This window comes from Orycteropus afer, unplaced genomic scaffold (assembly GCF_000298275.1).
Source record: "Orycteropus afer afer isolate SDZICR_OR568_19922 unplaced genomic scaffold, OryAfe1.0 scaffold00054, whole genome shotgun sequence".
In the NCBI taxonomy this organism is placed as follows: domain Eukaryota; kingdom Metazoa; phylum Chordata; class Mammalia; order Tubulidentata; family Orycteropodidae; genus Orycteropus; species Orycteropus afer.
Genome location: NW_006921641.1, coordinates 2,919,057 through 2,934,126, shown reverse-complemented (window position 1 = coordinate 2,934,126; position 15,070 = coordinate 2,919,057). Strand labels below are relative to the sequence as shown.

General features: G+C 38.9%; 1 protein-coding gene across 1 annotated transcript in view; it reads left to right on the top strand.

The window, feature by feature from the left end:
• Positions 1-15,070, top strand: part of TTC27 (tetratricopeptide repeat domain 27) — a 393,959-nt gene that overhangs the window by 345,688 nt on the left and 33,201 nt on the right. The window contains exons 17-19 of the mRNA XM_007938793.2: positions 7,650-7,847; positions 9,315-9,426; positions 14,245-14,345. Of these exons, the coding sequence (XP_007936984.1) occupies positions 7,650-7,847; positions 9,315-9,426; positions 14,245-14,345 (411 nt within the window). The remainder of the gene's footprint in view (positions 1-7,649; positions 7,848-9,314; positions 9,427-14,244; positions 14,346-15,070) is intronic.

Genomic DNA, 15,070 nt, shown 5'->3' with positions numbered 1-15,070 from the left:
ACTGTCAACCAGTGGACTATTTTGACTCCATTAAAATGATCTGCTTGAAGAGTATATATAAAAAAAAAAAAATTCAATGACATAATGTTAAGTGAGAAAGGTAAAACAACTTGCATAGTAATATTACATTAAAAAATGTATGTTGTTGTTGTTGTTGTTGTTATGTGCCATTGAGTCGGACCCTACTCATAGCGACCCCTCCTTGGGTTTCTGAGGCAGTATCACTACGGAAGTAGACTGCCCCATCTTCCTTCCAAGGAGTGGCTGGTGGGTTTGAACCACCAGCCCTCTGGTTAGCAGTCAAGTGCCGTACGCACTACACTACCAGAGCTCAAAAAAAAAAAAAAAAATGTATACAAACAAAAAATTAGAAACTCACTATAATGTTATAAATGCTTATGTTTGACTAATGTAACTATGGAAATTTTACATTCTGTTTTTATCTGCTATCTCTAGTGTCTTAGGAGAAAATATTTTTAAAGTGACAAAAACTTGTCTGTGGAAAAAAACACAAGATTTGACAAGGAAATTAGAAAAGTTACTTGGCTACTTATTTCTTAAAAAATAAATCTTTTCAATGTAAAATAACTTACAATTAGGAAGAAATAACAGAGAAGTGAGAGGCTGTGCTTTATAAATTAATATAGCAGATACTTGAGCAGGGCCCAATTCCAGACTACGTGTTCAAATCCATCTCTTCCATTCCTAGATGTATGACTTTGGGCAAGTTACTTCTCTGGACTCTCGTTTCCTCATTTGCAAAATGCAAATAACAATGGTACCTTTTCTCATTGATTTGTTAGGATGTAAGCGTGTTCATAGGGTACCTGGCACATAGGAAGAGCTGTAGGTATATATGTGTTATGCTCATTGTTACCATTTTATCATCATCATCATCATCATCATCATCATCATCATCATCATCAAAGCTTGGAAGTCAGCTACCAACTGGTGTTAAAACCCACCTCCACAACTCACTTGCTGTGTAAGCTTGAGAAGGTTTCTTTATTTAACCTTGCTAAGTTTGGGTTTTTTAAAAATTATTTTTGTAATGTGGACATTAAAAAGTACTTACTTCCCAGGGTAATTGAGAGGATTAAATGAAATCAGATGGGTCACATGCTTAGCACAGGTCCTGGTACATGGTGAGTGCTCACAGCAATGGTAGTAGGCTGATATCGAGGGCTGATACCATGATGGCAGACTGTTTCTCTTTAAGTCGGTTTTGAACGTTGAAGAAATATAGATGTGAGCAGAGGAGAGGTGGGGCATAGTTGTGAGCCAACGGTAAGGGCTTTAATGCTCATTTCTCACAGAGAAAAAAGTTAAGCATCAATGATAGTTTTAATAGTTTTATGGCAGTTTGTAGTTTTCAAAGCTCTTACAAATCTGTGTTGATTCCTTTGAGACAACAATTCTCTGAGGTAGACAGGAAGCCTGTTGTCATTATTGCTGTTTACACTTTCATGACTGACATATTTCACTTAGCATGATGTTTTCAAGGTTCGTCTATGTTGTAGCATGTATCAGAACTTCATTTATTTTAATGGTTGAATGATACTCACATTTATAGAAGCTCTGTGTACAAGAGAACAAAACATTGCCTGGTCCTGCACCATCTTCATGATAGTTGCTGTGCTTGAGTTCATTGTTTCATCCGCTGTGTCAATCCATTGCGTTGACGGTCTTCCTAATTTTCACTGACTCTCTGCTTTTCCAAGCATGATGTCCTTCTCCAGGAACAGGTCCCTCCTGATAATATGTCCAAAGTACATGAGACAAAGTCTCACCATCCTTGCTTCTAAGGAGCATTCTGGCTGTACTTGCTTTAAGACAGATTTGCTTATTCTTCTGGCAGACCATGGTATATTCAGCATTCTTTACCAACACTGTCATTCAAATATATCAGTTCTTCTTTGGTCTTCTTTATTCATTGTCAAGCTTTTGCAGGTATGTGAGGCGAATGAAAATACCATGGCTTGGGTCAGGCACACCTTTATCTTTGCTTTTTTATACTTTAAAGAGGTCTTTTGCAGCTGATTTGCCTATTGCAAATATGTTACTTGATATTTTGACTGCTGCTGCCATGGGCATTGATTGTGGACCCAAGTAAAATGAAATCCTTGACAACTTCAATCGTTTCTCCATTGATCATGATGATGCTTATTGGTCCACAGTGGCTATACCATTTTACAATTCTGCCAGCAATAGATGAGGGTTCCATTTTCTCCACATCCTCACTAACACTTGCTGTTTTCCTTTTTTGGTGTTTTGTTTATTTGTTATCATAGACATCCTAATGATAGTGAAGTGATAACTCATTGTGGTTTTGATTTGCATTTCCCTAATGACATTGAGCATCTTTTAATGTGCTTATTGGCCATTCACATATCTTCTTTGGTGAAATATCTGTTCTCATCCTTTGCCCGTCTTTTGATTGGGTTGTTTGTCATTTTGTGGCTAAGTTGTAGGACTTCTTTGTATAACCTGGATATTAAATCTTTATCTGATATATGGTACTCAGATATTCTCTCCTAATGTTTAAGTTGTCTTTTCACTTTGTTTGATGCACTAAGTTCTTAATTTTGATGAAGTCCAATTGATCTATTTTGTTTTTTGTTGCTTGTGTTTTTGGTATCATATCTAAGAATCCATTGTCAAAAATTAAATCCCAAGCTTTACATCTAATCTTGAAAGAACTAAAGAAAGTGATAGGATTCACACTTCACAATTTCAAACATATTATAAAGCTACATTAACCAAGCAGTGTGGTCTAATGAATGACCAGTGGAATAGGATTGAGAGTCCAGAAATACATGCACATATCTATATGGTTAATTGATTTTCAATAAGGGTGCTAAGTCCACTCAATGGTGAAAGAATGTTGTTGTTGTTGTTAGGTGCCATTGGATCGGCTCTGACTCATAACCACCTTGTGTACAACAGAATGAAACACATCCCGACCTGCATCATCCTCACAATAGTTGCTATGCTTGAGCCCAACTTTGAAGCCACTGTGTTATCGATTTCCTTCAGAGTCTTCCCCTGTTTTGCTGACTCTCTACTTTACCAACCATGATATCCTTCTCCAGAGACTAGTCTCTTCTGACTACATGACCAAAGTGCTTGAGGTGAAGTCTGGACATTCTCTCTTCCAAGGAGCATTCTAGCTGTACTTCTTCCAAGACAGATTTGTTCATTCTTCTGGCAGCCCATGGTATTCTCATATTCTTTGCCAATACCACAATTCAAATGCATCTGTTTTTCTGAGGTCTTCCTTATTCATTGTCCAGCTTTGACATGCATATGAGGCTTTTGAAAATACCATGGCTTGTGTCAGGCCCACTTTAGCCTTCAAAGTGACATCTTTGCTCTTTGACACTTTAAAGGGGTCTTTTGAAGCAGATTTGCCCAATACGACATCTGAGTTCTTGACTGCTGCTTCCATAGGTTTTGGTTATGGATCCAAGTAATACAAAATCGTTGACAACTTCAGTCTTTTCTCCATTTGTCATGACATTGCTCATTGGTCCAGTTGTAAGGATTTTTGTTTTCCTTATGTTGAAGTATAATCCATAGTAAAGGGTGTATACACGTCTTTGATCTTCATCAGTAAGTGCTTCAAGTCTCTTCAATTTTAGCAGGCAAAATTGTGTCATCTGCTTATTGCAGGTTGTTAATGAGCCTTCCTCTGATCCGGATTAGTCTTTTTAGTAAATGGTGTTGAGACAACTGCATTTCCACATGCAAAAGAATGAATCTGGACCTCCATCTCACATCATATATGAAAGCCAACTCAAAATAGATCAATGACCTTAATATGAGAACTGAAACCATAAAACTTTTAGAAGAAAACACATATGGTTTTACAAGTTAAATGGTAGTAAAAGGCTCATAACAAAATATTGCAATTTCCTGCTCTGCCCTCCCTATTCCTCAAGCTCCTTCTTTCCAAGAGGGAGAAGCTCTTGGTGTTCCTTTTGCCATTAGCACATTTCCATATTTCATAATGTGTTTATACTGCTATTTTTTAATAACCAAATTTGGGCATTTTCTGTTGACTTTCTATTAAAGTAAATGATGACTTAGCTTTCTTATACCAGTACTTCTATTGCTTTCCTTTCTTGTTTTCCCAATATATTTATATTAAAATTTTTGGTTAAATTAATACTCCCTGTTAACATTATTATACTAAGGAATATAGTATCACAAGGGTATTATAGAATACTGTGATTGTTTCTTTTCTTGCATTTTGTTTTTCATGTTGTTAATAATTGTGTTGGCTTTTTTTTTTTTTCCCCCTCACTCTTAGATTTAAACCTGTAGTCTGTAGTCATGATCTCTACTTCCCACCTCATTCTGGCTTTAGCTGTGGATGCAGTAACTAAGCCTTGGTCTTCTTGTTAGGTGCTATTGAGTTGACTTTCAACTCATAGAGCCACGTGTGTTATGCAGTAGAACTATGGGGACAGGTAGTTTTCTTGGCTGTAATCTTTACAGGAGCATATTGCCAGGTGTTGCTCCCACAGACCTGCTGAGTGGGTTCTAACTGCCAGTGTCACAGTTAACAACCAAGCACTTAAACATTGTGCCATCAGGGTTCCTTCACATACTCTTATAATTGTCAAATCCAGTGGAATCTTCCAGTTCTGATCTTAGTTAACTTTTGCAGATGTACACTCCTTGTTACTGTCTCCTTCTTTGGTTCCCATGACACTACTTTCTCCTACCTATCTGGCCATGCCTTTTTAGTCTTCTTAGTGGAAAGACCCTTCATCTGTCGTCCTCTTAAATGCTGCCTTCCTTAAGATTCTATCCTCAGCCTTATTCTTACCCAACATAGTCTCTTTAGGCAATATCTGCCACAACCATGAATGACTTAGCATATTTTTCTCCAGTATAGAACTCTGTTCTGAGCTCCACATTTGTGTATTTAACTGGCCATTGAACATGAATGAACAGATGGAGAGTGTAGAAATATATTTGTCATTGCCTCCCATTGTATTCAATGTCCCACTCTTTTCTTGTGGGAGCAACATACACAGTAGGTAGTAACATTAGGGATCTGCCCTACCTATAGTTCCCTTCACCACCCTCCCCCACCACTCTCTCAGCCACAGACACTTCATCACTGCACCTTTCAACAGTTCCCTTCACACACCCCTAAACAGACATACACATATGCACTTCAGTGTTTTTCCTTTCAAAATACCAGCACTGCTCTCCATTTTCACTGGCAAGAAGACCAAAAGCTTTCTCTCCCCTCTTGTCTCCTCAAGGAGGCCAAAGTGAGGGGATGGGATGTTGGACCAACTGTAAGATCCCAGAAGATGCAAAATATTTTACTAATGTAGTGTGTTTCATTTGTACATATTAGTAGCTATTTTAATAGACTATCCCTTCCAAGACATCTTAATCCTGAGAACGTTCACAGAATGATCACTTGAAACGAGGATAGTATGCACAGTCATACTCCTTTTTCGTTTTTCTTCCAGATTTAAAACCATATGTGGGCTGATAATGTGAATTTTGTTACTTTCAGATTTGAAATTACACATGTGGGATTGCAATGTGAATTTACAGGCAGGGATAATGTGCTTTGTCCAAACAAGACAGAAAAAACACAATTGAATGTTCTCCTGTCTACTTTTATCACTGTACATAATTAGGACCGTGAATCTCAGCTCACATTCCTAACAGTGTTAACGTTCCAGCTACACCACCGCCAGTTGCCATTGTGTCTGCTCTGACTCATGATGACCCCCGTGTGTCAGAGTAGAATTGTGCTCCACAGGGTTTTCAGTGGCTGGTTTTTTGGACGTAGATTGCTAGTCTTTCTCCTGAGGTTCCTCCTAGTGAGGTACTCAAGCCTCCAACCTTCTGTTAACAGCCAAGCGAGTTAACTGTTTGCATCATCCAGGGACTCCTAATGTTCCAGAGGAGTCACAATTTCTCAGCTGCATCTCACATATGGATCCAGTTGTTCTCTGGGGAAACAATGCAAGGTATCACAGTGGTTGTACTTTCTTGGCAACACTTTCTGAAAGATGTATATTCACTCAGTCTTTCTTTCAGGCAGATATTTACTGAGTCAGTGCTGTGTGCCAGACACTTTGTTACACACTGGTGATACTAGACAATGCAATGTGGTCTCTTCCTGAACCAGGGTAGGGGCAAAGATGTGAGCACTCTTTCTCTTGGAACCAGGACTTACAATGCTGGAGTGAACTGGTTTGACCCCCTGCTGATAATTTGCATTTCAACTCCAGATACAAGGAACTTACATTTTAACAAAGTCCTTAGGTGATTGTCCTGTATACATAGATCTATAAAAATCACCTGGGGATCTTACTAAAATGTAGATTCAGTATTTCTGGGGTGGAAATACAAATTCTCTGCAGGGGATTCGAACCGGAATGAACCGTTCAAAGCTCTGCTTGGGACCTTGCTACCTGTGGTCTGTGGACCAGCCACAACAAGCTCCTAGATGTGCCAGTGCCACACTTAGTAGCAAGAGCTTAGAGCACTCTCCTCAAGCTGTTTTTTTCCAGTGGATACAGATGCTTTTGTTTTCCTCCAATCAAAGGAGTAGAAGATTGAGCATGCACTTTCTGTGCATCCTTGAAATACACAGGCTAATATAGGTATAACGTATGTGTCCTGTCAGAATAACAGGGCCTGCTGGTGAGGCCCAGTTTAACCCATCTATCAGCATTCAAAGCATCTGGCCTAGAATGTGTAAAGAATGACTGATAGCGACATAGCGAAGATGAACTAAGTTGGGGCAACTTCTAGTTAGAAGAAGACCTGCTTTCTCATACCCTGCATGCACATGCATTAGTTGTGTTTATCCTTCAGCAATTAGGAAGAGCCTGGCCCTTTTTAGGGAGCTCTCATGGTGTAATGCCTAAAGCATTTGACTGCTAACCAGAAGGCTAGCAGTTCAAACCCACTAATCACTCCTCGGAAGGAAGACTGGGCAATCTACTTCCGTAGAGATGCTGCCTCAGAAACCCAGGGAGGGATCACTATGAATTGGAAACCACTCAACAGCAGTGAGTTTGGACCTTTTTAAATAGAGTTAGAATATTATAAAAGCAGTCTAGTTGGAAAGTAATGAGGCCTAAACTAAGGTAGGAATGGCTGGATTTAGGACTCAGTAGGAATGTTGAAATAAGAAATCTGTTAGAAGAGAAGTCTGGGATGTGTGTGTCTCCCCCTGGGTTAGACTGAATGTGGGATGCTGTGTGGGTGTGCATAGCCTAGAGATCTACGGAGGAGTATGCCAGAGATGCAGGCACTATCAGAGTGTCCTTGGTGATTGATATGAAGCTACAGGTGTTGACGAGATCATTCAGAGAGAACACTGAAAGTGAGAAGACACTAGCGCTGAATATGGGGCCCTGTGAAAGAAGAGCCCTCCTTGGAGATGGAGAAGGGACATGCAGAGAGACAGTAGGCATGTGGACTTAGAGATTCAGGGCAGCTTGATTTTCATCTTATTTTAATTAGAGAGTAAGGGGGTTGCTCTTCAAATAGGTCTCACAAGCTGTTTCATTGTCATAGTCGACAGTTGTAGTGGTGGCAGCTTTTTGGCTTTGTTGTAATTTTGTTTCTTCCTTACCAGCTTGTTTATGTGCATTTTTAAGGTCCTTAAAATTCTGGTCAGGGCAGTGATTGATGGAGTGACTGATCGGAGTGGAGATGTTGCAACTGGCCTCAAAGAAAAGCTGCAGGAGTTACTTGGCAGAGTAACTTCAAGAGTGACAAACGATGGCGAAATCTGGAGGCTATATGCCCAACTGTATGGAAATGGACAGAGTGAAAAGCCAGATGAAAATGAAAAGGTAAGCTCTCCTGTCCTCCCAGACCTTTGCCTTTTGCTTGAGCACATGTAAAAGATACACTTTTTTGATGGGTGGAGGAAAGTTTGATAATTTGAAAGATAGGATCAGTGTGCTCAATTTTTCACTTTTCATTCAGACCCTTTGCCATGAACACTTTGAATTTTGGATAGGTTAAGACTTGTAAACATTCTCCCCCCTCCCATCCACCCCCAATGAATTATCTTACAGAGGTGTTCTGTTTCCTGCAAAAGGGTCTGTTTAACCTGCTGCCCCCTACTGGGTCTGCAACAAACAGCTTGTGTTTCACTCTCCACCCCCTTTCTCAGGCTCACTGCTAAAGACTAAGGCAGATTGGGTAGAGGACAGAAAGAGTGTTTAGATCTGAGATGAGAAATATAAAAGGGAAAGAGAAAAAGGAAGTAGTTAAGATACTGGAGAAGAACTTTAAAAGTCTTAACAGTGAGTGCTAATTACAGAAGTAGTTTTGTTCCTTTCTCACCAGTGCAATACAGCACCTCTTACTCAAGTGAGGCCTTTTCTCATCTGTGCAATAGAACACCTGTTACTCAAGTTAGGCTTTTAGCCTATTATCTTAGAACTTAAAGGAGCCCCCAGGGTTTTCTAGGTTGGAATAATTGTTTGTGTGTCTTTGCAAAACATCCACAACAAATCAAATGTATTCCTTGCATGAGTTTGGAATTAGCCACGGTACAGATAATCTATGGGATTCTTAGCTGTCCCTTCCTCTCTCGGTCCATCCCGCTGGCTTCTACCATTGTTTTGTGAGCCCAGAGAACAGAGACCTGCATGCACACACACACTCCTACTTTATTTCTCTCCATTCCTTCTTGAGTTATGTGCTCTCTTGCATCTGTGGAATTAAGGGTACTTAGAATTTTCTGATCTATGATTTCTCCCTGAAGAATCCACAAAGATGGGTTGTAAAAGAGGAAGAATATTTTAAACTTCTGTGAACACATACTCCTGTCATAAATTACAGGTTGTTGTTGGTGGTGGTCCCATTGGATGGGTTCCTATTCATAGCGACCCTTTGTGCAGCAGAACAAAACACAGCTTGGTGTCCTGCACCATCCTCACTATCATTGCTAATAGCAATTACATAGTTTTCACAAATTCACACCTTATTCCTTAAACTGGTCTCTTAAGCTGATGGTTACAGATATTGGGGAAATCTGTCCACTTGTTACAGATTTCCAATCCTAGCCTTTATATTTTTCTGCTGGTAGGGCAATGTCTCTATTCAGACACATCTGTTTGATCTAATTGCTTGTTACTGTTGTGTGTGCATCTATGCCCCTTCTTTGATGAGAATAACAGAGAGTGCGCTATATTACACAGATGTGGGTTTTTCAAGTTGAAATTAGTTCCATATGACTTCCAGGAAATATAGAAGTTGAAATGTAAATTCTAGTTGTGTTCTGAATATTGTTCTTTCTCTTCCCTCAGGCATTCCACTATCTCTCGAAGGCATACAAATGTGACACACGGTCCAGTTGTTGGGAGAAAGACATGACGTCATTTAAGGAAGTGGTTCAGAGAGCCTTAGGACTTGCACATGGTATTTGATAGAATATTTGATATCTATGGCATATTTTAAGGTGTATTTTACTAAAAAGAAAGCGTATTAGTCAAAAGTAAAATTCCATTATTAATAATTTTAGATGATTTCATTATATTGAAATGGTTGTATTTAATTCATTGAACATTTATAGACCAACTTCTGTGTAGTAAGACTTTGGAGTAATAAGAAGAAACAGGATAGAAGCTTTTAAATACTGTTTGAAAAAGTGATGGATATTAGAACCTTTTTTTTAGAGATGTGAAATACTTTTCCAACTGTACTTAATTTTTACTATACACGGAGTCTGTTCACACTGATTGCATAGTGTTAAGGAAACCAGTTAACTATTCTGATTTATGTTCTCCCTTTGTAAGTGAAAATATTTATTCCTAAAAATACATAGATCTCTGGAGTGCATTGCAGTATACATAGAGCAAAGTTGTATACAAAAGAAATGTCAAATGTAATCTAATTCCTATCTTTGAGAAATTTTAAGGATGATTTGAGTGGGGAGGGATTATGTGTATAACCTTTACATGTAAGGCTGCATGCTTGTTGGGGTAAATATATTCCAGATAAAGGCAGCTTTTAATTATTTTCATTAATGAAAAATATACTGCTTAGATTTAGTATTTTTATAGTTAATACTTTAATATTTCTATTTGAATTTGGGTATGTAATGCATTGGGAATGCAGTTCTAATAAAATAACAAAACCACAATATTAGGAACTGAATTTAGGACTGTCAGCAAGGACTGTGAACCTATCCTAAAGTCCTCCTCCTACTTCCTTGCCTACCTTCTTCCTACAACTCAGTTATAGCAAATAGGGAGGCAGTGAGGGACAATGATGAGAGCAGAGCTTTGGAATCAAGGAGACCTAAATGCCAGGGCCTCTGTCATGTATTTGCCTGGTCACTTTGGGCAAATTACTTAACTTCTCTGGACCTTAATTTCTTTGGTAAAATGGGGAATAGTACTACATATGGTTCTGAGGAATATATGAAAGCATATTTAAATATTTTTAATATTTTTCACATAGTTTAAATTTCCTTTCCTGGCCCTACCTCATTCCTTCTGAGTTAGAGGATTTGGGCTATATAAGGGACTTTAAAAAAAAAAAAAGGAAAAATCAAGCACAAGGATACAGTTTAGCTTACCTATAAAGAAGTGATACAGACCATTCAAACAATTTAGAAATGGGTTTGGTAGTTAATAATTTTCCTTAATGGCCTTTGAGTTCTTTGGCCAAAAGAATATAAATATTCAATTTCTTGGGCTACTTAAACCTTGATAGATAAGATAGAAGAATTGAAATCTGCATGGCTGAAATTCAGAATAGGAATGTTTGAGATAATTGCTTATCAGTGGAAAAATGATTTAGGGGTGGCTAGAATTTATGTGACCCTGCTGGCCTCATGGTGGGTGGGCTCAGATGGCTTTTTTGGATACAGTATTAAGTTTGGAGCTGCATAGAGCTATTGAGGATCATGTACATAATTATGAAGATGCTGTTTACTTTGAAGAATTTATCTTATCCACTTCAGCTTGCCAACCTTAAACATTTCTGTGAACAGCTAGCTTTATTAACAGGCAAAGCCAAGGTAATTTATGTAATCACCAAGTGGTGGTATTAGAACTTTTAAAGATAAATATTCAGGTTAAAGAGGTACTCTAGGAAAAATCATCATTTGTCATCTTAAAGTTTGTTTTAAACTGTCAGCACAATTTTTTTTTTTTAATCAGGGCAGTGCTTGGAGAAAAACAGCTGTCTATTCTTTGAAGTTCTCCTTTGATTATAATAAATTATGTGTCAATGCTCCTGCAACATTTTAAGCTTATTGGAGTAGATGCTCAGCTTTAGTTTCAAGTGACATGTTTTAGATTTATGAAATAAATCTTAACTTTTTCTTAATTGCTTATTATACTAGTGCTCACTTGCAAAGTGAGCTGGGTTTTGCTGTTATTCTATTCTCTTTTCTGTCTCTTCTGTCCCACCCAATTATGAAAAGGAGGAAATACAGTGTTTTTTAAATCTCCACATGATTTACTCCCTATTTGGTTACTGTTGTTAAGAGTAGTCATGTACTTCAGAAAACTGATAAGATGTTGCAATCTCAAGGAGGTATTTGAGACTTTCTATAACAATGCTACCATTGTGTGCCTGTTTGTATTGTCTGGTGAGTGTCCATTTAAAGTCTCTGCTATTTTGCTATTGCGTTTTTTTGGGAAAGGGTGGGGAGAAGCTTGTTAATTCTTTGCCTTCCCAGCAACTTTGAAAATAATAGTTAGGCATTTTAACTACAGTCTGCATTGCAGAAGCACTACGCTCTTGGATTTCCTGATGATTTGAAACAGCAGGTTGTTTCTTTCTCCACCTGTTGTCTTCCCCTCTCTCCCTCTACCTCCCTTCCCCTCCCTCTGTCTCTTTCCTTCTCCTTCCCACTCCCTCTATTCCTGCCTCTCTCCCTATCTCTGTCTCCCTATCTCATCTCTAATGCATTTTGGAAATGAGGTTGAAGAGGGGAGCTAACAGAGTTTGATTTTGTTTTTCTTAGAATGAAAATAAAGCATTAAAAAAAAAAAAAAGAATCACAGCTTTTTCTGATACAGGTTACTAGGTATTGTTTTTGTTGTCGTGTGCTGATTCTGACTCATAGTGAACCTGTGGAACAGAGTGAAACTGCCCCATGAAGTGACTGGTAGGTTCGAACCTCAGACCCTTTAGGTCAACAGTCAAGCGCTTATCCATTGCGTCACCGGCACTCCTTTTCTAAGTATTAAGCAGCTCAAATAACTCAGCTGTGGTAGTTACAACTTTACAAAGTGAAACAAACATTTTAGTCCTCACTCCCACTGGGTTAACTGCACCCTTTCACAATGAGATTGACATTACTAATTGCGAAGGATCTTTTCAACACTTAGAAATGCAAAGTCTATTATTATTGGAAATAAAAATGCCAACCTGATTTCTTGCTGGCCATCAAAGACATCATTTATTAATGACAAAACTGTATTTTGCTAGGCACACACACAGGCAGCGTCTACACAGCCCATTAGCATTTGCATGCGTAAAGAAACCTCTTCTCTATCCCTGATTTAAGACTGAGGATTCCAAGTAGACTTTAATCCTTACACTGTTCAGTGTAGTTATACAATAGGATCTGCTTATTGGACTATTTAAATTTAGTGAATATAATTGAGGGGAACAAATACAAAAAGCAAATGAGTGAAGAAATGTCAGGTGTATTGTTTGTAACCTGCAGACCTCTTCACTTATCCTGATAAAGCACTGGTAGCTGGGTATTCTGCTAAGGTTGAGTATGCCCCCTTCATAATTTCAAGTTTTAGGAAAATAGACTGCCAGAATGCTGAAGTAGGAACGGGCCCACTCTCCCTGCCTCCCCACCCCCTGTCCGGCTGGTACCACTCATGGCTGAGGACCCCAAAAGCCTGCTGTGGTCACAGCCTTTACATGAAAGCCCATAGATTGATCGTTGATGTAAACCCTTCCAGCACAGTGAGTGTGAAAAAGCATTGAGCTGTGCACAGTGGGCACAGCATTTCCTTAGGCTAGTGACATTATCAGTTGGAGTTCCTGTCAGTAACTCTGGGAATTGTGGGAGGCCACACTGAGGTGTACTACATCTGTTTTTGCTCTGTATGGGAACCTTATTTTCAATAAGATTTTGTCTCTTTGCCTAATAACATCAGGAACTTCATTGTCTGTGCCCATGTGCATGCATGTGTGTCAATTTCTTGGGCTACTTAAACCTTGATAGATAAGGTAGATGGATTGAAATCTGCATATCTGAAATTTGGTATAGGAACATGTGAGATAATTGCTAATCAGTGGAAAGATGATTTAGGGATGGCCAGCATTGATACGGGAGCTCTGGTAGCATAGTGGCTAAGACACTTGCCTACTAACCAGACGGCTGGGGGTTCAAACCCACCAGCCATTCCTCGGAAGGAAGGTTGGGCAATCCTACTTCCATAGTGATACTGCTTCAGAAACCCAAGGAGGGGTCGCTATGAGTCAGGTTTGACTCGACGGCACATAACAACAACAACAACAGCATTGATACACCACAGGGCTTTATTCAAGGGTCAGAGGATTTCCCTTAGAAATAGAAGGCCCATCATCCTTCCTTCCTTGACATCCTCCCTCTTAGGCTTCAGCCAGAGCTTCACCCAAGAAGTGTTTCCTTAGTTTTCCTTTCTTCATCCTATTGAAAATTCTCCAGGAAAACAAGTCAAAGGAACATGACCCCCTGAAAAATAGTCTGCTTGGGAACAACCTTCAGCTGGGGATGGTGATCATTACAAGGCCCAAAGTAATATACTGTGGGAGCTCTGGTAGCTAATGCCTAAGGCACTTGACTGCTAACCAGAAGGCTGGTGGTTCAGTCCCACCAGCCACTCCTCGGAAGGAAGGTTGGACAATCTACTTCCGTAGTGATACCGCCTCGGAAACGTAAGGAGGCGTTGCTATGAGTCGGGTCTGACTTGACGGCACATAACAACAACAGAATTTATGTGACCATGCTGGCTTCATGGTGGGTGGGTTTGGATGGCTTTGTGATTCACTACAAATCACCTGTTTGCCTCAAAAATTCCCCTTTCACAAATTCCCCTTTCACAGTAAATTATCTTTCTTAAAGATACACATAATCGTTACCATTTTTCAAAAAATAAAAATTTCCTTGTAGAAATATTTCTGAAGTCTGTTACTATAAAATCTTAACTTTTTTTCCTCCTGTAAATTATCATTACCTGTTTTTAATGGATGTTTTCCCCATTATTTATCTTCCAGTGGCTATAAAATGCAGTAAAAACAAATCTAGTCCCCACGAGGCTGTACAAGTGCTTTCATCCATTCGACTCAATTTACGGGGCTTGTTATCTAAAGCAAAGGTGAGATTTTAATGTGAATCAATTAGAATTGTCATATAGAAAAAGTCTTCAATGTCAGCTTACTGTTCTTAATTCTTCTTTTAAATCAGTAATAATTTTAAGCCATGTTATAATTTAGAGAACAGCTCTGCTGTTGAGAATATTATTGGCCCAATGGCTTCTTGTTGCCATTATTGTCATCGTTACTCACTGTCAGGTTGGCTCCCAACTCATGTCATTCCTGAGCACAACGAGATCATAACTTTGTGATCCATACGGTTTCCTTGGCTGACTTTCAGAAGCAGACAGTCAGGCCTTTCTTCCTAGCAAAAACACCCTAAATGTGAGTAACTTAGGAGTCTTAGAAGTTAAAGTGTGTGATTCAGACCCTATTGTTCTTTCTGAATTAAACCGTGCTCTTTACTATCCCTTTCCCACAGTGTAGCATACATGCAAAGGGTAAATTTTCTGATTTTGATTTATACAACTAATCCTGACTTATTGACTATTCCATTACCTGATATTTTGTGTTTATTATTGTAGTAAAAAATCTACTATCCAACTATTTTACACATTAATGTTTATCTGCCAATAACAAATGCCAAGGTATGAGGCAAGGGTAACATTTTGACTGATAAGGTTGTGGCAACTTAGCTGGGGCATGATTCTCAATGGTTTGCCAGTTATTTAATGATGAAATTTGGCAGTCGTGTCATGATGTAACTTGGCAGTTATGTGATGATGTA